This window comes from Selaginella moellendorffii, unplaced genomic scaffold, assembly GCF_000143415.4.
Source record: "Selaginella moellendorffii unplaced genomic scaffold, v1.0 SELMOscaffold_17, whole genome shotgun sequence".
In the NCBI taxonomy this organism is placed as follows: Eukaryota; Viridiplantae; Streptophyta; class Lycopodiopsida; order Selaginellales; family Selaginellaceae; genus Selaginella; species Selaginella moellendorffii.
In genome coordinates, this window is record NW_003314278.1 from 1,070,265 (window position 1) to 1,089,370 (window position 19,106).

The 19,106-nt window shown below is 45.3% G+C and overlaps 3 protein-coding genes across 5 annotated transcripts; 1 reads left to right on the forward strand and 2 right to left on the reverse strand.

The window, feature by feature from the left end:
• Positions 1 to 2,622: 2,622 nt before the first annotated feature.
• LOC112346853 (pentatricopeptide repeat-containing protein At2g35030, mitochondrial-like) lies at positions 2,623 to 3,216 on the reverse strand. The gene has a single exon (XM_024676646.1). It carries the CDS (start codon positions 3,214 to 3,216, stop codon positions 2,623 to 2,625), a length of 594 nt encoding a protein of 197 aa, XP_024532414.1.
• A 26-nt stretch (positions 3,217 to 3,242) lies between these two features.
• On the reverse strand, positions 3,243 to 6,030 carry LOC9640215 (protein transport protein SEC16B homolog). 2 transcript variants are annotated; one of them, XM_002971644.2, is made up of 11 exons: positions 5,922 to 6,030; positions 5,757 to 5,867; positions 5,510 to 5,695; positions 5,327 to 5,452; positions 5,144 to 5,278; positions 4,967 to 5,094; positions 4,816 to 4,921; positions 4,528 to 4,767; positions 4,381 to 4,473; positions 4,044 to 4,324; positions 3,243 to 3,994 (listed from the first exon to the last, which is right to left on the reverse strand). In XM_002971644.2, the coding sequence occupies exons 1-11, from the start codon at positions 5,925 to 5,927 to the stop codon at positions 3,439 to 3,441; spliced, it is 1,968 nt and encodes a 655-aa protein (XP_002971690.1). In that variant the 5' UTR covers positions 5,928 to 6,030; the 3' UTR covers positions 3,243 to 3,438. The 2 variants fall into 2 exon arrangements, with proteins under 2 accessions (XP_002971690.1, XP_024532336.1); XM_024676568.1 differs by having other exon boundaries at positions 4,528 to 4,921.
• Positions 6,031 to 6,239: 209 nt separating this feature from the next.
• On the forward strand, positions 6,240 to 9,868 carry LOC112346818 (alpha-L-fucosidase 1-like). Of its 2 annotated transcripts, XM_024676571.1 has the most exons (6): positions 7,212 to 7,327; positions 7,516 to 8,522; positions 8,573 to 8,742; positions 8,796 to 8,966; positions 9,021 to 9,478; positions 9,530 to 9,868. In XM_024676571.1, the coding sequence occupies exons 2-4, from the start codon at positions 8,222 to 8,224 to the stop codon at positions 8,811 to 8,813; spliced, it is 489 nt and encodes a 162-aa protein (XP_024532339.1). In that variant the 5' UTR covers positions 7,212 to 7,327; positions 7,516 to 8,221; the 3' UTR covers positions 8,814 to 8,966; positions 9,021 to 9,478; positions 9,530 to 9,868. The 2 variants fall into 2 exon arrangements, with proteins under 2 accessions (XP_024532338.1, XP_024532339.1); XM_024676570.1 differs by lacking the exons at positions 8,573 to 8,742; positions 8,796 to 8,966; positions 9,021 to 9,478; positions 9,530 to 9,868 and having other exon boundaries at positions 6,240 to 7,327; positions 7,516 to 8,557.
• Positions 9,869 to 19,106: the final 9,238 nt, after the last annotated feature.

Sequence of the window (19,106 nt, forward strand, 5' to 3'; positions counted from 1 at the left end):
CTAGTTGGTTTCAGAGGCTTTGGTGGAGTGGGAGCAGTAAAATTCCCTCTGCTGAATTGAAAACCATCATACAGAAACTCTTGCTAACGTTGAGTGGAGAACACAATCTCCAAATCGTTCAATTGTTGCTCTCCCATTCTACTCAAGACCCTAAAACCATGAATTGACATGTCAGCAATAGTGGTGGGAGGAAATAACTACCACATCAGCATTTTAACTTGCTATTGTGATTTCATGATGGTCAACCAGTTGCGCTAGTTTTGAAAAACATTCAAATTGATTTCATTGTCACAATGCCACTGTAAAAAAAATGATAGTGATGGTGACATGTACTAAGGCAATGTTACTTCAAATTGCTGATATGGCCATCACAATTTGACTGTGATAATCACATGTGCAATGTCTATTAAGCAAACCAAAAATATGAGTATTTCTTCAATGTAGGCACTAAAACTGAAGCTATAAAAGATAGGTATTGTGGAAAAATAAAGAATATAAAAATATGATATATGTGCCTTGTGAAAGAATCATTTGGAAACCATAATCTAATGTGACCATCATCTTCTATTTATGCAATCAGCTGTTTGGTGTTCTTTTGCAAATAGCCTGCAAAAAAAAAATCTATTAAAATAAATATTTGAATTGTAAAGAATACTTGGGGAATGCATAAAAAATATGATCTTATATAACACTTTTTCTCCATCTAGCATGTCATAGAGGACAAAGTAGCAATCTATTTAAATTATAACTCAATGTAGATTGAAATAACAACTAATTATCCTTGTCTCAAAAGGCTAGTGCAATATTCTAAATCTGAATACCAATCCTAGATTTGGAATGATGCTAGACTGAAAGATTAAAGGGAACTGAAGAGTTGAGTCTAGTATTCCTAAGAGTTTAAGAATGATTAAGATTGTACACCAACATGATAGTTTTGAAAATTTTCTTATACTTATGCTCCATGATATTGGAAGAGAAGGGAATAGTTGGTCACAAAACATTTTACAAAGTGCTAGTTGCCATTGAAGAAGCAATATTCTCTTATACTTGCTTTATAATTAATTGTGACAACAACATTATATGTAAAACTCCACCCTGCAGAATAGAAAGAAAGTTTTCGAAGGGAATGGATGAGTAGGAAATGGCACTTGTAATCTTTCTTATTTCCGAATGGGAGCTAGAACATAGATTTGGATGCCTTGAGAGGCGCACTCTGCTTGCACCATGTCAAACTTCTCATCATCAAATTACTTAACTATCCTTCATTATGCATCCCTATATATCCCTATACTAATTCCTAAAGCTCTCCAAGGATTTGGTTCTTGACAGGTATGGCATTGACTTTGCGGAAGATTTGATAAATTTCCTTGTAAAATCGCCTTGCATACATGCTTTGCAAAGAGCAATCCATTGCCTTTGTAAATATCAAGAATGGGCTGAGGCCCAGCGGAGAGAATAACATATGGAACTCAGAGAGGAGAACATATGAAGCATGTCGGGAGGCAACGAGGGAGATAGGATACAAGGAAGGCAATGGGAACGAGGTATCAATGAGCCCATCTCCACCCGCGCCTCAAACGCAAGCATTTCACACCACTACTTCAGGAGCTCATGATAGACTCTCACCGGCATGGTCTTGAGAATCTGGATTGCCACGCCTAGCATGGCTTAACACTCCAGATAGATTTCTGAAGACTCTCCTATGCCCAATCTCTGTGCGTCCCGCTCTCCATCCATGGGGGATGGGGCGGCTCACGGAATGGCTGGATATCAACGATCAATGTTTGGGTCAACACATCAAAACAGTGAAGAATCAAGTCTGAACTGCTCTGAAGATGTTCTCCAGCATCACATAAGGCAATGCATCACTCACAAGGCTGGACTGGCACGTAAATTCCGCAGCATGCATCCCTCGATTCATCTCCCCGTGGTTTTTGCACGCGTTAAGAAACGTTGCCCATGCAACTCAATCTGCTGGCAAAGGCATATTCTCCAGGACATCCTCGGCCTCTTTCAATCGCCCTAGTCGTCCGAGAGCATCAACAATGAAGGTGTAGTGGTCTTGTGAAGGATCCAATCCATTGTCAAAGCTCATTGTCGTGAAGTAGCTTACTGCTTTCTTGACGAGCCCCAGATGGCTACACGCCGTCAAAACGATGGCAAACGCTGCCTTGTCGGGGTTAAAGCCGTGAAGAAACATCGCCCAAAAGAGCTGGATCGCAGAATACGCATGCCGGGTCTGGGCATATGCTGCAAGAATCGTTGTTCCCGGAGACCAAGTTCCAAGTTGGCATCGAACGCTTTCTTAGCATGACGAATATTTGCATCTAGAGCATATACCACTAGAATTGTGTTCCATGAATAGGAATCCCAGCAGCAAACCAAAGAAAACGCCCGGAAACGACCTCTCTGGCCATAAACAGCGATTATCGCGTTCCATGAAACAAGATCTCTGTGTGGCATTTCTTCAAACAATTGTTTTCCTTGATCAGAATCACCGTTTTGCGCGTATGACTTGATCATAATCGTCCACGAAAGTACGCTGTGCTGAGGCATCCTATCAAACAAACTCTTGACTTGAATCAAATCCCCATTTTGGGCATAGCAGCAGTGCATCGCCCCCTAGAGGATCGCGTTTCGGTGGACAATCTCCTGGAAGACATCCTCCGCCTCCTCCACGAATCCATTCTCCGCAAACATGACGAGCATCACCGCGCGAGTGATGCTGTTCTTCTCGGGCATGGGATCAAACGCGGCCTTCGCATCGCCCACTCGCCCGCGCTGCGCGAAACCCTGCACGAGGATCGTCCACGCTACCACGTTCGTCTCGGGCATCCGATCCAGCACTTCTCTCGCTCGCCCAATCTCTCCGCCGCGAGCAAATCCCCGCAGCAGCGTCGCCCACGTCTTGCAGTTCCTCTCGGGCATCGCATCAAACACCGCCTTGCTCGATCCAATCCGCCCGCAATCGCCCAGCGCCTTGACCATCGCAGTGGAGGAAACTACGTCCCACACCGCCATTCGATCGAACGCTGCCTTGGCCTTCCCCGGATGCCCACTCTCGGCATACGCGGTCGCGAGCGCCGTCCACGACGCGATGTTCTTGGCCGGCAATGCATCAAAGATCCTTCTTGATTCCTCCAAATGCCCACACCGCGCGTAGACAACCAGCGTTTCATCCCACCAAGACGATGCCTTGTGAGCTACGCGCGCCATATGGGAGGTTATTCGAGGTATATTCATCACAAGGCCTTTGCTTTTATTTGTTACACTGTAAAGAGTTTCCTTTCTCTAGCAACTTTAAGGAGCTTCGTCGCTTCGCTCGTGGCTCCAAAGAATCACCCAGCCAAAAAAAAATTCCTCCTTCCACGACTACTACTTCGCTACACTGCTCTACCAAAATCCACCCAGCAACACTACTTACTTGTGGAGTGTGATTTACAATTCCACCTCTTGCAAGTCGTCTCCAAACACTCCGGAGGAACTGGCAGCTTCGAATCCCACTGTGCCGGACTGTTGATGGTGGTGCCGATGAATCGAACTTTCCTGGTGTTGGTTTTGCTGCTGCTGCTCGACCATCACTGGCGGAGTGACTTCCAGAGCTGGAGGTGGCAGCAACGAGATGGTCGACGGTGCTGCTGGATAGTGATTCGAATAGAACATTGCTGGCGAAGAGCCGCTCGAGAGATGATCAGGCGTTGGCCCCAGATCGTTTCTCATATCCTGTACAACCGGCTGAGCGAATGCCGCCGCTGCAAACGGTCCATTCCCGTTTGAGAATGCCGTGTCGGGGACAAAGGCCGGTGCCGAGGAAGGATCCACCGAATGGTTGCTGTTGATATCTGGAGCAGCGGCAGCAGCGGCCGCAGGCACGAAAAATCTCGCTGGAGCCAAAGGCTTTGCGCTTGCCTTTGGCACCACGCCAAACAGTGGAGGAGAGTCCGATGATGTCTTGGATGGTGTTACGCTACCTTTGTTGAATGTATCGACATATCTGCAAAAACCTCGTGAGATTGGAGTGCTGGGAATGCCCAAAACGGTACCTTGATCTAACGTTTTGACGTGCACGAGCTGCGTACTGGTTACTGCTCGGAGGCATTGGTGGGATTCCACTCACAACCGGTTGCGGCCTTTCCGGAGTTGGCTGTGGTCTCTCCGGAGACATGGAAATAGGAGCGCCGTTCTCCTCCACGCGCGAGACGAGCTTGTTTGCCGTGGGAGGAGGAGCCAACGGAAGGTCTGGCGCTTGTGCCTCGGCTCCTTCTTCAACCCAGCGCTTCAGTGTCTCGTCGTATCTAAACTTGTTGCTGTCGCCAAGCTTTGCCTGCATCACGTACCAACCATCAATCAGCTAGCGCTCTTTCCAAAGCTTATACAAACCTCCTTCGAAGGTGTTTTTATGAAGCCCATCGCTCTTTGCACGAAAGAAGTAAAGACGCCTCTGTTTGGCGTTCCTTTCGCTGGACTAACGACCTGATGAAAGAATACAAGTCTTAATCGAAGGTACACAAGAGCAAGTCGAGTTACCTGTGCAGGCCTAAAGTCAGGCTCAGAAATGCTTCTCGCTGGCATGTTGGATCTTCTCGTAATATCATTTATGGGTTCCATTGATGCCGACGAGGCAAGTGATACATTGCTTCTGCTAGAAGCTGTTGCGGGACGGTTATTAATACCAGCATTATCAGAAGCTTTCAGGGGCGAAGGGCCTATCATCTTATGTAGACCAATATTGCCAAAAAACCGTTGCACAATTGACGTTGAGCCTCCCTGGATAACAGGAAAGTGAGTATAAAAGCCGAGTGTCCACTTAGAAACCTGAGAGTGGATATGAAGACGCTCTTCCAAGGCTACAGCCGCTTCTTTGCACACATCAGCTGCATGGCTCGCTGTTTTCAATGTTTTCAACACCGCTAGGCAATACCTTCGAAGAGAAACCTTAAGGATACAGTTAAAAATCACTACCAACCTTAAAGCTTCGTTTATCTTTCCAGCTTCAGCAAGCATCAATGCATAAATAAGCTTGTATGGCTGAAAAGGAAGTAAAATAAACTGGGAATTGCCGGTCACTCTTGCAAATTCGTACACTTCCATTCGCTGATGAAGAAAAGGTTAACAATTGTTATTGAGGACAAACACGGCTTACCTGGATAGCTTCTGGACTAGCGTACGTGCGTGGATACTTACAATGGTCGGCACCTATAAGACAAAGTCTGGCAGAAGGGGAGAAAGGCTCAAAACTAGCATTTGCAACAAGATAGCAAATATGGGCTCCACATATCTGCAAGTTAAAACTATGAGAAACATCAACGTGTGACCATGTATATACCTCATCTCGATGTCTCCAGAGACAATCACCAAGATGCATAATCACTCTCTCGTCCCCATTAGTTCGGTTAGCTGCCATTATAGCCAGGTTTTCCTGCCATTCTTCAAGCATTCCTTCTACTGCGTCCTGCAAGTCAACATGCACTCCTTAAAGCAAGAGAGTAGCTTGATAAAAGTATTTCACCTGTGTTGCACCATCTACAGCGGACGCTGGAACCGGTTGAGGTTGAAGCGCTGTTACGTTCGACAAATTAGTGTTCCCTACGAACACTCCGGCATGTTGACCAGCATAAAGAAGAGTTAGAGTCCGGAGGGGAAACCCTGGTTGAAACTGACGTTGAGCCATCTCCGCTATAGTGTCGGTGTAGAACTATTAAAAACCACAAGACCATCACTAACGGTCTATACATCAAAGCTACAAGACAAGGTACCTTCTCTCCCAGCTGCCGGGCCATAAGAAGAGCACATCCCCAAAGTTGCCCGTCTTGAGCAGCCTTCTGCTTTCCGGCAATCAGTAGCCTTTTCACCTCAAATGCAGTTGCCTGTCGCCAGAAAGTCTTCGTTTGTATCAACTCAAGAGAAAAAGACTGCCCAACCTGCATTTGCTGTTCGGTTGGAGTTGTCTGTAGACAGCGAGAGCCAAGACATCGCGCTCCTCCTTTATGTTCTCAAACAAAGCCTCAGCTTCTTCCAAATGCCCTTTCCTGGCAAATTCTGTGACGAGGACAGTCTGCGCAACGATCGTCTTCACGGGCATCCGATCAAACAAATCCTTGACAGAAGCTATCTTTCCACTGCGGATGCAAACCGTGATCATCACATTCCAAGAGATCTCGTTCTTCTCTGGAGCCAATTCGAAAATCTCTCGCGATTTATCAAGATGCCCGTTGTCGGCATATGCCGTGACGATCGAGTTCCACGTTGAGGCATCTCGCCGGAGCATCCCATCGAACGTTCTGCGCGCTCGATTTAGATCTTTCGCCTGTGCGTAGGCATGGATCATGATGTTGGAGGAGAAGAGCTTAGGATTCTCTATGGATTCCAAGATTGCACGGGCGTCATCGACGCTGCCGCATTTGCCATACATCTGGACGAGCAGATTCGCGAGGTATTTGTTGCGGCGGTGCTCGCTCTGCGCAATGCGGGCGTGGATTTGCCTCCCCTGTGACAGATCCCGGCAGTTCTTGAGCAGTGCTCCCCAGGAGAGCAAGGAAATCACGAAATTGGGGAAGAGCAATGCCATAAACTTTGCTGGATCTCACACACATTCGCGATTCGCGAGGTATTCCTTGCGAGAATCCGAGAATCCTGGACGGAGAAAGAACATTCCAATCTAGCTTAAGAAGAAGAAGATAATCCATCTTGCCTTGCAAGAACAAGGACACCCTGGAAGAAGCAAAGATTTTACTCTCTGGTGACAATTCCTCTACTCCACTGGGCTTATAAGATTGGCTCTCTCCTCCATTCTCTATAGCAATGAATTTCCATCTCTCTTTCTTGCTCCTCGAGATACTAGTGTTCTTGAGAGCTGTCGCCCTAAATTCGCCCCCACCGCTCCGCCCAATTCCCTCATGGCGCCAGCTCCAGTTCAACTCGCGCCGCCTCTCGATGTTCTTCCACTTCGGCGTCAACACATTCACGGACTCGGAGCGTGGATCCGGCCACGAATCGCCCTCCATCTTCAACCCGGAGCGATCTAATGCGTCGCAGTGGATGGACGCGGCTCAATCCGCGGGCGCGCAGCTCGTGATCCTCACGGTCAATCACCACGACGGGTTCTGCCTGTGGCCCTCGGCCTACACCAATTTCTCCGTGGCTGGCAGCTCTTGGCGAGGAGGGAAGGGGGATGTGGTGGCCGAGTTCGTGGCCGCCGCCAGGGAGCGTGGATTGGACGTGGATGTGGCTTTTACCTCTCGCCATGGGATTTGCACGAGAGCTGCTATGGCGACACTCTTCTCTACAACGAGTTCTACTTGGCTCAGCTCCGAGAGCTTCTTACTGGGTGAGTGAGACATTATTTGCTTCTTCTTCACGCATTTTTCTTGGTGGCATGATCACTGTGTGATATGTTTGCATTTCCTCCAGCCCATCAAACGGTTTTAGCATTAGGAGCTCGCGAGCTTGTGGGCCTTTGTAGTTTTCATCTCTGGCAGCAGATGCCTTGATGCGGCATTTTGTTTTGGCGTGCAGATATGGGCCGATCTCCGAGGTGTGGCTGGATGGTGCGAAATCACCCACTGCAGTGAACATGAGCTACGATTTTGAGCTCTGGTTTGACACGATTCATCCCTGGTGCCAACATCTTTTCCGACGCTGGCCCGACATCCGATGGGTTGGGAACGAGTATGGCGAGGCCGGACAACCATGCTGGGCGATGGCGAACAGATCTTCCTTTACGATCGGCAGGAGCGATGGCCAGTACGTAAAATCCATCCTTCCATGAAAGCACAGCGTGCCGGGAGCTCCAACTGCTTTGAGAACCAGAGATGGCGGTGAGTTTACATTTCTTAGGTTGCATGCATGCATGAGTGATTGAGAGCTCCCGGCAGGGTCATGAAGAAGAGGGAGATGACAGCGTCCCCGATCTGGAACAAGACCCGGATGCTCACATGGAGGAGCTCGACCACGAGGCTGTCTAGTTTGTGCATACCTCGGGTTTTGCTGCACCTGCTGCTGCGAAGAGAACCGGGAAAGAACTGGAACCATGCTGAGACCATGCTCCTGATTGATCTCGTTCGTTTAAATGCACATTGCGGATGACAAGAGCCCCGGTCTCCAAGTGCTGCCTGAGAAGAAGACCGTGAACTTGAGGTTCATCGGGCTGTGATTGGGAGGAGGTTTTGCATCGGCCTGTGGAAGTTTTCTTTGGAGTATTAGGTGGAAGAGGAAACTTCAGATGGAGAAGAGGACCTTCTTCACCATTTGTGGCATGCTGGAGAGCGAGATCCGGAAGCAAGATACCGGTTGGAGGAGTGTGGTGCTGGTGGATGTTCGACTGGGGGTGACTTTGTACAAGCTTTTCAAGAACACAAATTACTTGGATCTGGTGGACAAGTTCGGCATTGGGGAGTCCACAGCTCATGAGATTGTCATGGACACTACTGCGGCGATTGTCAAGTGTCTCAGGTACAAGATTCATTTTCCTTCAACTGCCAAGGAGGTTCGAGCTGTTGCTGCTGGCTTTCGACAAGTGACAGGTACATTTTCTTATGTTTTTTGGATTGTTATAAGTTTTGATGACCAATAGGAACCCGACTTCCTAATGTTGCTCGAGCGATCGACTGTACTCCGAGATCATCCGACCTACTAGACTGGACGGCAAGAGCTACTACGATCGGAAGCAGCGTTACTCGGTCATCTTGCAAGGGGTTTGTGATGCCCAGAAGAGGTTCCTCAGTGTCTACGCTGGGTGGCCAGGTATGTTTCTTTGTGTGTTGTGGATGGTTCTAAAATGTTCTTTTTGCTTTCAGGACGCGTCCATGACATGAGGGTTTTTCGTAATTCAACCCTTAGGAACAAGATTGTAGCAAGGGAGCTGCTGACATCACCCGCGGTGTTAGCATATGACGATAGGATCAAGCCATACCTAGTGGGGGACAAAGGGTACCAACTCCAGCAGCATCTGATTATTCCACACACAAGTAAGTCTTCTTCATTCTACTTTCTTTTGTTCACTTGTTTTGGTTGTTGCTCAGCTCCAAACCCGACACCATCCAAGGCAGCTTTAAACCTTCATCACCACCTTGCTCGGATTGTTATTGACTTCTTAAAATGAAGTTCAGATGCTTGGATCAAAAACAAAGGATCCAGCCAAAGTACCTTCCCAACATCATCAAGAGTTGTTCTTGATTGATGTTGGGGAGACTGATCTTTGGGCGGAGATCCAAGCTTGGAGGAAAGAGGTGAAAAGGCTCAAGGACCAGGACCTCTTTGTTGATTATGGTGATCCCGAGCAAGCGGAAGGGGAGCCTCGTGAGATCTTCATCAGCCTTGCTGAGAGCGATGTGGTAAGCTCTCTCTCTCTCTTGGTTTCAAGTTCTTAGTCTGTGCTCCAGGTTGCTTGTGTCATGTCTCTGAAGTGTCTTACGATTTTATTCAAGACTTGTCAACATTTTACAAAATCGGCCAATGGGTTCAAGTAAAAATTCTAAAGGTGACAACGAAAGCTTTAGTAAAACCACAGGGTTATGATTTCCCTCTACAGGTTGATGCGGAAACCAAACGTATATCTCTTGGAATGAAAGCGTCATATCTGACCCCTGAGGATGGCATCAAGCCGATGGAGGAAGAAGCTATAAATGAAGAGCCTTCGAGCACAAATGTGATCATGGATAATGATGAGAGGGAGGAGGAGGACTACTTGGATCTGGCATCAAAACGATTCCCACAGCTGTGCATGTCGATCCACTCTCAACAAAGACGTTGAGGATACAGTGCCAATTGACCTGAAAGAGCAGAGTTACTTCTTGTTTATATTTACTCTTCTCATGTCCTGCTTCTCAACAGGGAGGCTGCAGCAAAAGAGAAGTTATTACAGAAGGACCAAGGACGACTTTGAAAGGCTTGTAGCAGCGTCACCAAATAGTAGCTACATGTGAATCAAATGCATGGCTTATTGGTTGTGTCTTGCAGACCTGAACAAGGTGCGAGCAGTGGCTGAAAGGTAACACTCTACTCGCATTTGATTCTATTTTTCTTTAGGTGTTACAATCCAAGCTTTTTTTTTATAGGGCATTGGAAAAGATAATTTATCGAGAAGAAATGGAAAAGATGAACATATGGATGGCTTATCTCAACCTAGAGAATTCTCTTCTAGCATTTGAAGAGCAAATGGCAATTACTTTAGGTGGTTATAATGATCATGGAAACTACTATAGTAAGCATGCTTGTGTTTGGGGATGGAGATCAAGGGTATGGTAGAAGACCTCAATGTTTTGAGTGCTAATGTTGGGGATAAATTACAACAAAGTGTGGCAGCTTTGACCACGTGGTCAAGGTCGGTCAAAGGGAGCCTCAAGGGTTTATGAAGGTAAGGAATTTAAGACTGATGGTGCAGAGCAGCTTTTGAGGTAGTTTCACAGTGGTTGGGTAGTTATGAACCTCAAGAGGAGCATAGTCTAGTCTAGGAAAGCTAGATTGTTGATTTTTTGTGCTAAGTTATAACATTGGTATTAAAAGTGTTAATTGTGATGGCCAATTAAGCTGAATGCTGGAATCTTATTGTCAATAGTGGTGCTGATGATGGTGCTAATAGAGTTGTGGAGGTTTAGACCATGGAAGATGTGGTTCATAAGTTGCAAGCCTTTAATAAAAATCAACAAGAGATGCAAAACAAGATATATGGCATGATGGGTACCTTGTGTGAGTATGTTAAGGCACTTAAGGTTGGTCGTGGTGGCACTCCAAGTAAACCTTCCTTGGTGGATCGACTCAAGATTCTAACCTTTTTCGGTGATGGTGGTGTGGATGAGTGTCTAGCTTGGTTAGTTAATATGGAGAAGTTTTTGGCTACTAAAGGAATTCCGGATGCAAAGGCTTTAGTGGTTATTTCAATGGTTTTGTGTGATGCAGGTCTTCAGTGGTGGAATTAGCTTGAGGAGTCTTGTGTTACAGATAAGAAACCACTAGTGTCTACAATGGATGAGTTTGAGGCTGTTTTCCATTTATATTTTGCTCACACTGAACTTTAACATTTTCAACAAGGGAAAATGAAGCTTGGGGACTATATTAAGAAGCTAACTCGCTTGATTAGCCATGTTCTAATGAAGGATTCAAATCAAAACAAGTCCTACTTCATTGATGGCCTTTATAGTGAGAGCATGCAGCAACACTTGCGTCATTCTCAGCCTACAAAGAGTTGGGAGGAGCTCTTTGATGCTGCTTGTCAATTTGACAATGACAAGTATAAGTCTCACAAGCGTTCGAGGAGTCCTTATGTTGAGAATTGTCGTGATGATCATTGTGGACACAAGGATGGGAATAAACATCACAAGCTGAAGTCTATGGTGGCTACTTCGGGTACATAGGGGTCAAAGAAGCAGAAATTCTTTGTGAAGAATTATAGACAAGGTTATCATCATTGCGGCAAGCTGGGATATTACAAGGCTGATTGTCCGCAGTGAAAAGCAAATAACATGGCAACAAGAATGGCCAATCTTCTATTAACGGTAAGTCAGATATTAAGAAGTTGTAAACTTTGTAGCGTAAAGATGACAGGGACGACCATTCCGGTTGGAGGATAAAGCTTTCGATTGTTGCTCGTCAACTTAACTATGTGTGGAACAAGATGAAGGTCGAAGACACTCATGCATCAGCTTTAATGCTGGAGGGCGTGTTCTGTGGCAGTCTAGTGTAGATTTTACTGGACAGTGGGAGTGATGACAACTTTGTTTCCATAAAGTTTGTTGAGAAACATGGCCTAGTGACACGAGAAGTTCTTCCATATATGGTAGAAAGTGCAGCTACCTTTACTCGGCATTTGGATACTTGTGTAGAAAGGCTGAAAGTGTTGGTTGGCAAAACCATACTTGTGGAGACTTTTTATCTCATGGATCTTTATTGTGTGAATCTCATTCTTGGGATGTCATAGTTGGTGAAGGTGGATCCGGAGATAAAGTGGAGTATTAAGTGTGTCTCATTGGAGTACAGTAGCATTAAAGATGTGTGGTTTGAAGAGGGAGTTTAACCTCTAATTGTTATGCTCTCTATTACATCTTTGAAACGGGCTTATCGTAATGGAAAAACACTTTTGAGTTATTTGCTGTTTGTTCATGACTTAGGGGACCAAGCCACATGTGGAGGAGAGGCAATAGTGCGGACTATACTTGAAGAGTTCTCTGATGTTTTTCCCTCTAAACTTCCTTATGGATTGCCTTCATTACGAGGTGTGGAGCATAGGATTACGTTGGAGCTAGGGACACAGCCAATTTACCAGCGTCCATTTCAGCAAGAATATGGAAGAGCATAAAGCGCATTTGTGCAAGGTTCTTTTGTTACTCCATAACAACAAACTTTATGTGAAGAAGAACAAATATGAATTTGCAAAGTCGGAGGTGGAATATTTAGGCTATATTATGACATCCAAGGGTGTTAAGACGGATCCAAAGAAGGTGGCTGTGGTGGAAAACTAACTTACACCAACTTCAGTGGCTGAGTTATGCAATTTCCTTAGTATAGCTAGTTACTACCAACATCTTCAACATAAGTTTGCAGAGGTGGCTATTCCTTTAACACAATTGTTGCACAAGAACATGCTATTCGAGTGGAACCACATGAGGATAGTTTTGTGGCATTGAAACGGTTATTGAGCGAGCCTCCAGTGCTTCACATTGCTAATCTATCAAAACCTTATGAAATGATATATAATGTGAGTGGTTATGCACTGGGAGGAGTTCTTATGCAAAAGGGACAGCATATTGCATATGAGAGTCGAATTTTGAATCCCGTGGAGCAACGCTATTCCACATATGAGCAAGAGTTACTCTTCATTGTTCATACTTTACAGACGTGGCAACACTATCTTTATGGTGCAGTATTCACAGTGTTGACGGATCACAAACCCTTTGTATATCTTTTCACACAGAAGGAATAAAACACTAGGCAAGCTCGTTGGATGGTCAAACTTATAGAATTTGGGGAGTTTATTATTGAGCATCGTTTGGGAAAATCAAATGTGGTGGCAAATGCTTTATCTCATGTTTGCCATGTGATGGCATTATAAACATAGTTTTGTCATCATTTGAGTAAGGTGGTTAGTGAGTTTGGGCAGTTGGTTGAGCATGCTCAGACTCAGAATGCTAAGGTGGTTTTGTTGCAAGCTCAGATGGAAGCACCTTTCTCATTAGTGGATGGGATTCTTTACTACAATGGCCATGTGTATTTGCCATGGGTGGATACATTAATTACTTAGGTTTTATTCTACTATCATGATCATCCAAAGGTTAGTCATTTTGGGGGCAAGAAGACATATGAGTTGATTAAGCACAATTTCTATTGGAGGAATATGAAAGTTGATATCCTTGAGTACTATAAGTCATGTGAGCTTTGTCAGCAGATAAAGGTGCTACAGGAGAAGTTGGGGGGACTTTTGCAACCTTTACCTATTTCTCAGAGCCGTTGGTGTAGTATTTCTATAGACTTCATCACTTATTTGCCACGAACACAGAGGCAAAAGGAGCAAATATGGGTCATAGTGGATCGTTTGACGAAATATGTGTGGTTGTTGGTTCTTCGGAAGAGTGTCACTGCCTTAGACTTGGTTGTAGTCTACTTAGAAAAGGTTTTTCCTGATTTTAGTTTATTGGAGGATATCGTTAACAATCAAGATTCAAAGTTCACTAGTAGATTTTGAAAAAGCTTTGCAAAGGCTATACAAGTGACTTTGAAACTCTCAAGTGGAGATCATCTTTAGACAGATGGGCAAATCAAGCATGTGAATCAGGTGGTGGAGGATATATTACGCTATAGCATTAGTTAAAGGCAAGGACAATGGGATCTATATCTTTCATTAGTGCAATTTGCCTATAACAATAGCCAACATAGTGGAACCAAGTTAAGTCCTTACTTTACCATGTTTGGAAGGCATCCTCAAACAGCGGTGGAGTTGGAATTAGAATGTTCAAGGAAAACATGATTCAAAGGTGATTGATTTGGCCATAGAACTTGATGAGATTCTGGTGGCGTGCAAATGGAATTTGCAAGCAACCCAAGATAAAACGGAGAAGTTTGTTAATGAGTATTGCCAATTCCAGAAATATAAAGTGAGTGATCTCGTCTTTGTATGAGTGATTTTTCCGTCAAGTGAGTAATGGAACACTTTAATGCCTTTGCGGAATGGGAAAAGTGATAAACTTTCTCATCAGTATGCTGGTCTATATGAAATGTTGGAGTGCATCAGTAAGGTGGCTTATCGAGTGCGACTGCCAATTGGGGTGAAAATTCATTTGGTATTTTATGTTAGCCAGTTGAAAGGTATACTATTTCAGAGTGATGGGGCCTCCTTGATATATACAGCTGTGGAAGATGGATCAAGAGCTTGAGCAACATTCCCCAAAAAAGGTGATCATTGGTACAACTCATCCTTAGGACAGAGGAAGAATTGTTAGGCACTAGCTTTGACCACGTGGTCAACATTAGTCCAAGGAAGGCTCAAGGGTTTATGAAGGCATGTTAGGGTAAAGAACTTTGCAGAGGACCTTTTGAGGTAGTTTAGGGGTGGTTAGGCGGTGAGGAACTTCAAAAGTAGGCGTAATCTAGTTTAGGAAGACTAGATTGTTGACTTTTCGTGCCGAGTCATAACACAATTCTTGTTCATGATGTGAGGAATGTCATGGATGGGGACATAACACTGGAACTTGTGCCAAATGTCAAAAATATGCTAACAAATATTCTTATGCTCTTTTGACATTTATGGATAATAGGAGTTCTATTTCTTGTGCTTCTTCTCTATCACCAACAAATAACAAAAGTCCTCATATTCTCTCTCTTTCATAACATGCAATATAGAATTAGTGGAGGATGAGTAGTTTATGTTTGTTTTTGCTGGAGTCGTAAATAGTATAAATGTGATGATCTTGGTGGACTTTGGCTTAGCAATTTCCTCTGTTCAGTGTTTAATTGTTTGAAGTTTCATTATAGCAAATCTCTTGTACTTGTGTTTACTAATCATAAGTCATCAGCATAGATATTATGTATGGAAACGCTGGTTGTCTACGCACGGTGTGGGCATTTGGAGGAATTGAGAAGGATCTTTGATGCATTGCCGGCCAAGACGTCGTGGATGGAGCTCACGACCACGTATGCCGAGAGTGGGCATCCGGGCGAGGCCAAGGCAGCGTTCAATCGAATGGCGGTGCGGGACGTAGTTTCCTCCACTGCGATGGTCAAGGCGCTGGGCGATTGCGGGCGGATTGGATCGAGCAAGGCGGTGTTTGATGCGATGCCCAAGAGGAACTGCAAGACGTGGGTGACGCTGCTGCGGGGATTTGCTCGCGGTGGAGAGATTGGGCGAGTGAGAGAGGTGCTGGATCGGATGCCCAAGACAAATGTGGTAGCGTGGACGATCCTCGTGCAGGGTTTTGCGCAGCGCGGGTTTGTGGGCGATGCGAAGGCCGCGTTTGATTCCATGCCCGAGAAGAACAGCATCACTTGCGCGGTGATGCTCGTCATGTTTGCGGAGAATGGATTCGTGGAGGAGGCGGAGGATGTCTTCCAGGAGATTGTCCACCGAAATGCGATCCTCTGGGGGGCGATGCACTGCTGCTATGCCCAAAATGGGGATTTGATTCAAGCCAAGAGTTTGTTTGATAGGATGCCTCTGCACAGCATACTTTCGTGGACGATTATGATCAAGTCATACGCGCAAAAAGGTGATGCTGATCAAGGAAAACAATTGTTTGAAGCAATGCCACACAGAGATCTTGTTTCATGGAACTCGATAATCACTGTTTATGCCCAGAGAGGTCGTTTCAAAGATGCTATACGAGCGTTTTCTTTGTGTTGCTTCTGGGATTCCTATTCATGGAACACAATTCTCGTGGTATACGCTTTAGATGCAAATATTTGTGAGGCAAAGAAGACGTTTGATAGAATACCAACTTGGAATTTGGTCTCCTGGAACACGATGCTAGCAGCATATGCCCAGACCGGCCATGCGTATTCTGCGATCCAGCTCTTTTGGGCGATGTTTCTTCACGGCTTTGATCCCGACAAGGCAGCGTTTGCCATCGTTTTGACGGCGTGTAGCCATCTGGGGCTCGTCAAGGAAGCAGTAAGCTACTTCACAGCAATGAGCTTTGACAATGGATTGGACCCTTCGCAAGACCACTACACCTGCATTGTTGATGCTCTAGGACGGCTAGGGCGATTGGAAGAGGCCGATGATGTCCTGGAGAATATGCCTTTGCCAGCTGATGGAGTTGCATGGGCAATGTTTCTTACCGCATGTAAAAACCACGGGGAGACGAATCAAGGGATGCATGCTGCGGAATTTACGTGCCAGTCCAGCCTTGTGAGTGATGCATTGCTGACACGAACCACGGGAATATTCCAAGAATATTCCATGGCCTGTGGGATTTAAGGCCGTAACGCCTTAAGGGTTGGGAGGTTGGCCTAGGGTTCGCTCTCTTGTTCGTTTCATTGGTATCGGAGCAGCATGTTCTTTTGGGGATGGCGGGAGAGCAAGATATTGATCCTGATGAGGAGTATGGCATTAGTGATGATAGCCATGACGATGCGGAAGAGACTCTTGATGATGTTGTTCTGTGGCAAGGACGCCAGATTTCTGCGGTTCAGAACGACATAAAGGAGGTTAAGGATTCTGTCAATTTAATTAAGGATTTCTTGCTTCGCATGGACCCTCAAGGATTGAATCGATCTCATGTCCGTGATTACCATTGGTACGTCAAGCATGCCAAGGATTATGGTATTATGGAATGGAAATCATCACCAGATGTTTGTGATAGTCAAGAGGTTGATTCTTGGTTGGAATTGTGGGAAAGTTGTTGGTCTCACAAACCTTATGAGGATAAGGTGAAGATAGATTTCTTTGTGACGAAGCTTACGGGCCATGCTTCTTTGTGGTGGAAGAACTACATCAAAGCTAATCCAAAGCCGACTTCTTGGACTGATTTGACAAAGGTTTTCCGCGCTTCGTTTGTCAAGAAGTTTGAAGAGGTTGATCTCGTGAATCAATTGTTAGAGATCCGTCAGGGGACTTTGTCTTTGGATGTGTATGCTCGCAAGTTCCGTGATCTTTGCCTTAGTCTCACGGGCACTTACAATGAGCTACTAAAGGTGCAATGTTTTATCAAAGGATTGAGCTCGGTGGATGTGCAACAGAAGGTCAAGAAGGATTTTCCAGCAACATTGACTGATGCTATCACTAAGGCTCCAATCTTTTCGCCCAAACCGTCGGTCAACTCGGTCAACGCTGGTCAAAAGGATGGTCTCCGGGGTGGTCAACGTGATGACCAACCCACCAATACTTCATTTTCAGGGAAGAAACGGCCATTGCTTCGTCGTAGCTCGAAGAGTGGAGATGGCAATGAGGCAAAAAGACATCGGTTAGACCAACGAGAGAAGGACAAGGTGGAGGGCAATTGTTTTCGTTGTCACAAGGCTGGACATCATGGCAAGGATTGTCCTCTTGTGAAGGGATCAAAGAATGCTAAGGTGAATGTGGTGGAATCCATTGTGGATACAGCTCAGGCATCTACTGTGGTGGCTCTTCCACACCCTGTGGCAAAAGTTCAAGAATCTAAGTCTCGAGTTCATATCAACTCTATAGAGATTAATGGTTCTATGCGCAATCAACTTGTGAAGGCCAAGGGGGACATTCAAGGACATGCTGTTAGTATTCTTTTCGATCCAGGTGCTACACACAACTTTTTGAGCTCTAAGGTGGTGAAGAAACTTGGTTTGCCTGTGGAAAAAAGTTCAGTAATCTATGAGGTGGTTATGGCAAATGGACATAGCACTCGTGTTTACGGTGAATGGGCTCCGAGTGTTCCTTTGACGGTTCAAGGGATTCTCGACCATCCTTTGTTTCAGGTTATGGATCTTGGTCGCACAGACGTTATTCTTGGGAAGGAATGGTTTTATGACAGGAAGCCAGGGATTGATTGGGAGCGTAATGTTCTGCGTATCGAAGTTGGTGTCACTATAAAAGAGATTGTCGGGACAGACAATAGTGATACTCCATTGATTAACGCTTTGGAGTTGGTGACATGCATGCATGAGATAGCTAATTCTTTTGTGGTGTACCCGTTTTTTTCTAATATGATCATGTCTAATTTGGAGTACGTTCGTGGGCATGAGGCACAGGTGGATTCCATTCAGGAGGAGTTCCGTGACGTATTTCCGGATGAGTTACTTGATGGTTTGCCTCTAGAACGTGGAATTCAGCATGAGATTGATTTGGTTCCTGGAGCTACTCCTTTTCAGCGACAACCGACTCGTACTAGTTCTGCTGAAGATGAAAAGATTAATAGGCAGCTTGCTGAAATACCTTCGGAAAGGGTGGTTACGGATTAGCAAGTCTCCTTGGGCTGCTCTAGTGGTGATGGTCAAAAAGAAAGATGGTACATGGCGTCTTTGCATGAACTACAAGGGATTAAATGATAGGACAGTGAAGAATATGTTCCTGATCCCTCGTATCGATGATTTGCTTGATCGTCTTCGTGGAGCTCGATATTTTTCGAAGATTGATTTGAGGCAAGGATATCATCAGATTTGTGTCAAGCCAGAGGATGTTCCGAAAACTGTATTTCGGACAAGGACAGGTCACTACGAGTTTTTAGTGATGCCGTTTGGTTTGACAAATGCTCCTGCAACTTTTCAGAGATTGATGAATCATGTTCTACAACCTTACTTAGGAAAGTTTGCAATTGATTATTTTGATGATATCTTAGTATTCAGCTCTTCCATGGAGGAACATGAGATGCATGTGCGAAGTGTTTTACAACTTTTGAGGGACAACAAGCTCTACTCGAAGTTATCCAAGTGCGAGTTTTTTTTAGAGGAGATTGGATATCTCGGGCATTTGATTTCAGTACATGGAGTGAGAGCTGATCCCGCAAAGATTCAGGCCGTGGTTGATTGGCCTATACCTTCCACAGTGCATGATCTCCGTAGTTTCCTTGGTATGGCTGGAGTTTTTCGACGATTTGTGAAGGACTTTTCAGGGATAACAGCCCCTTTAACTGATCTTCTCCAGAATACGTCGAAACATGCTACTATTCATGGTTGGGATGAGAAGTGTGAAGTGGCATTTCAACGTTTGA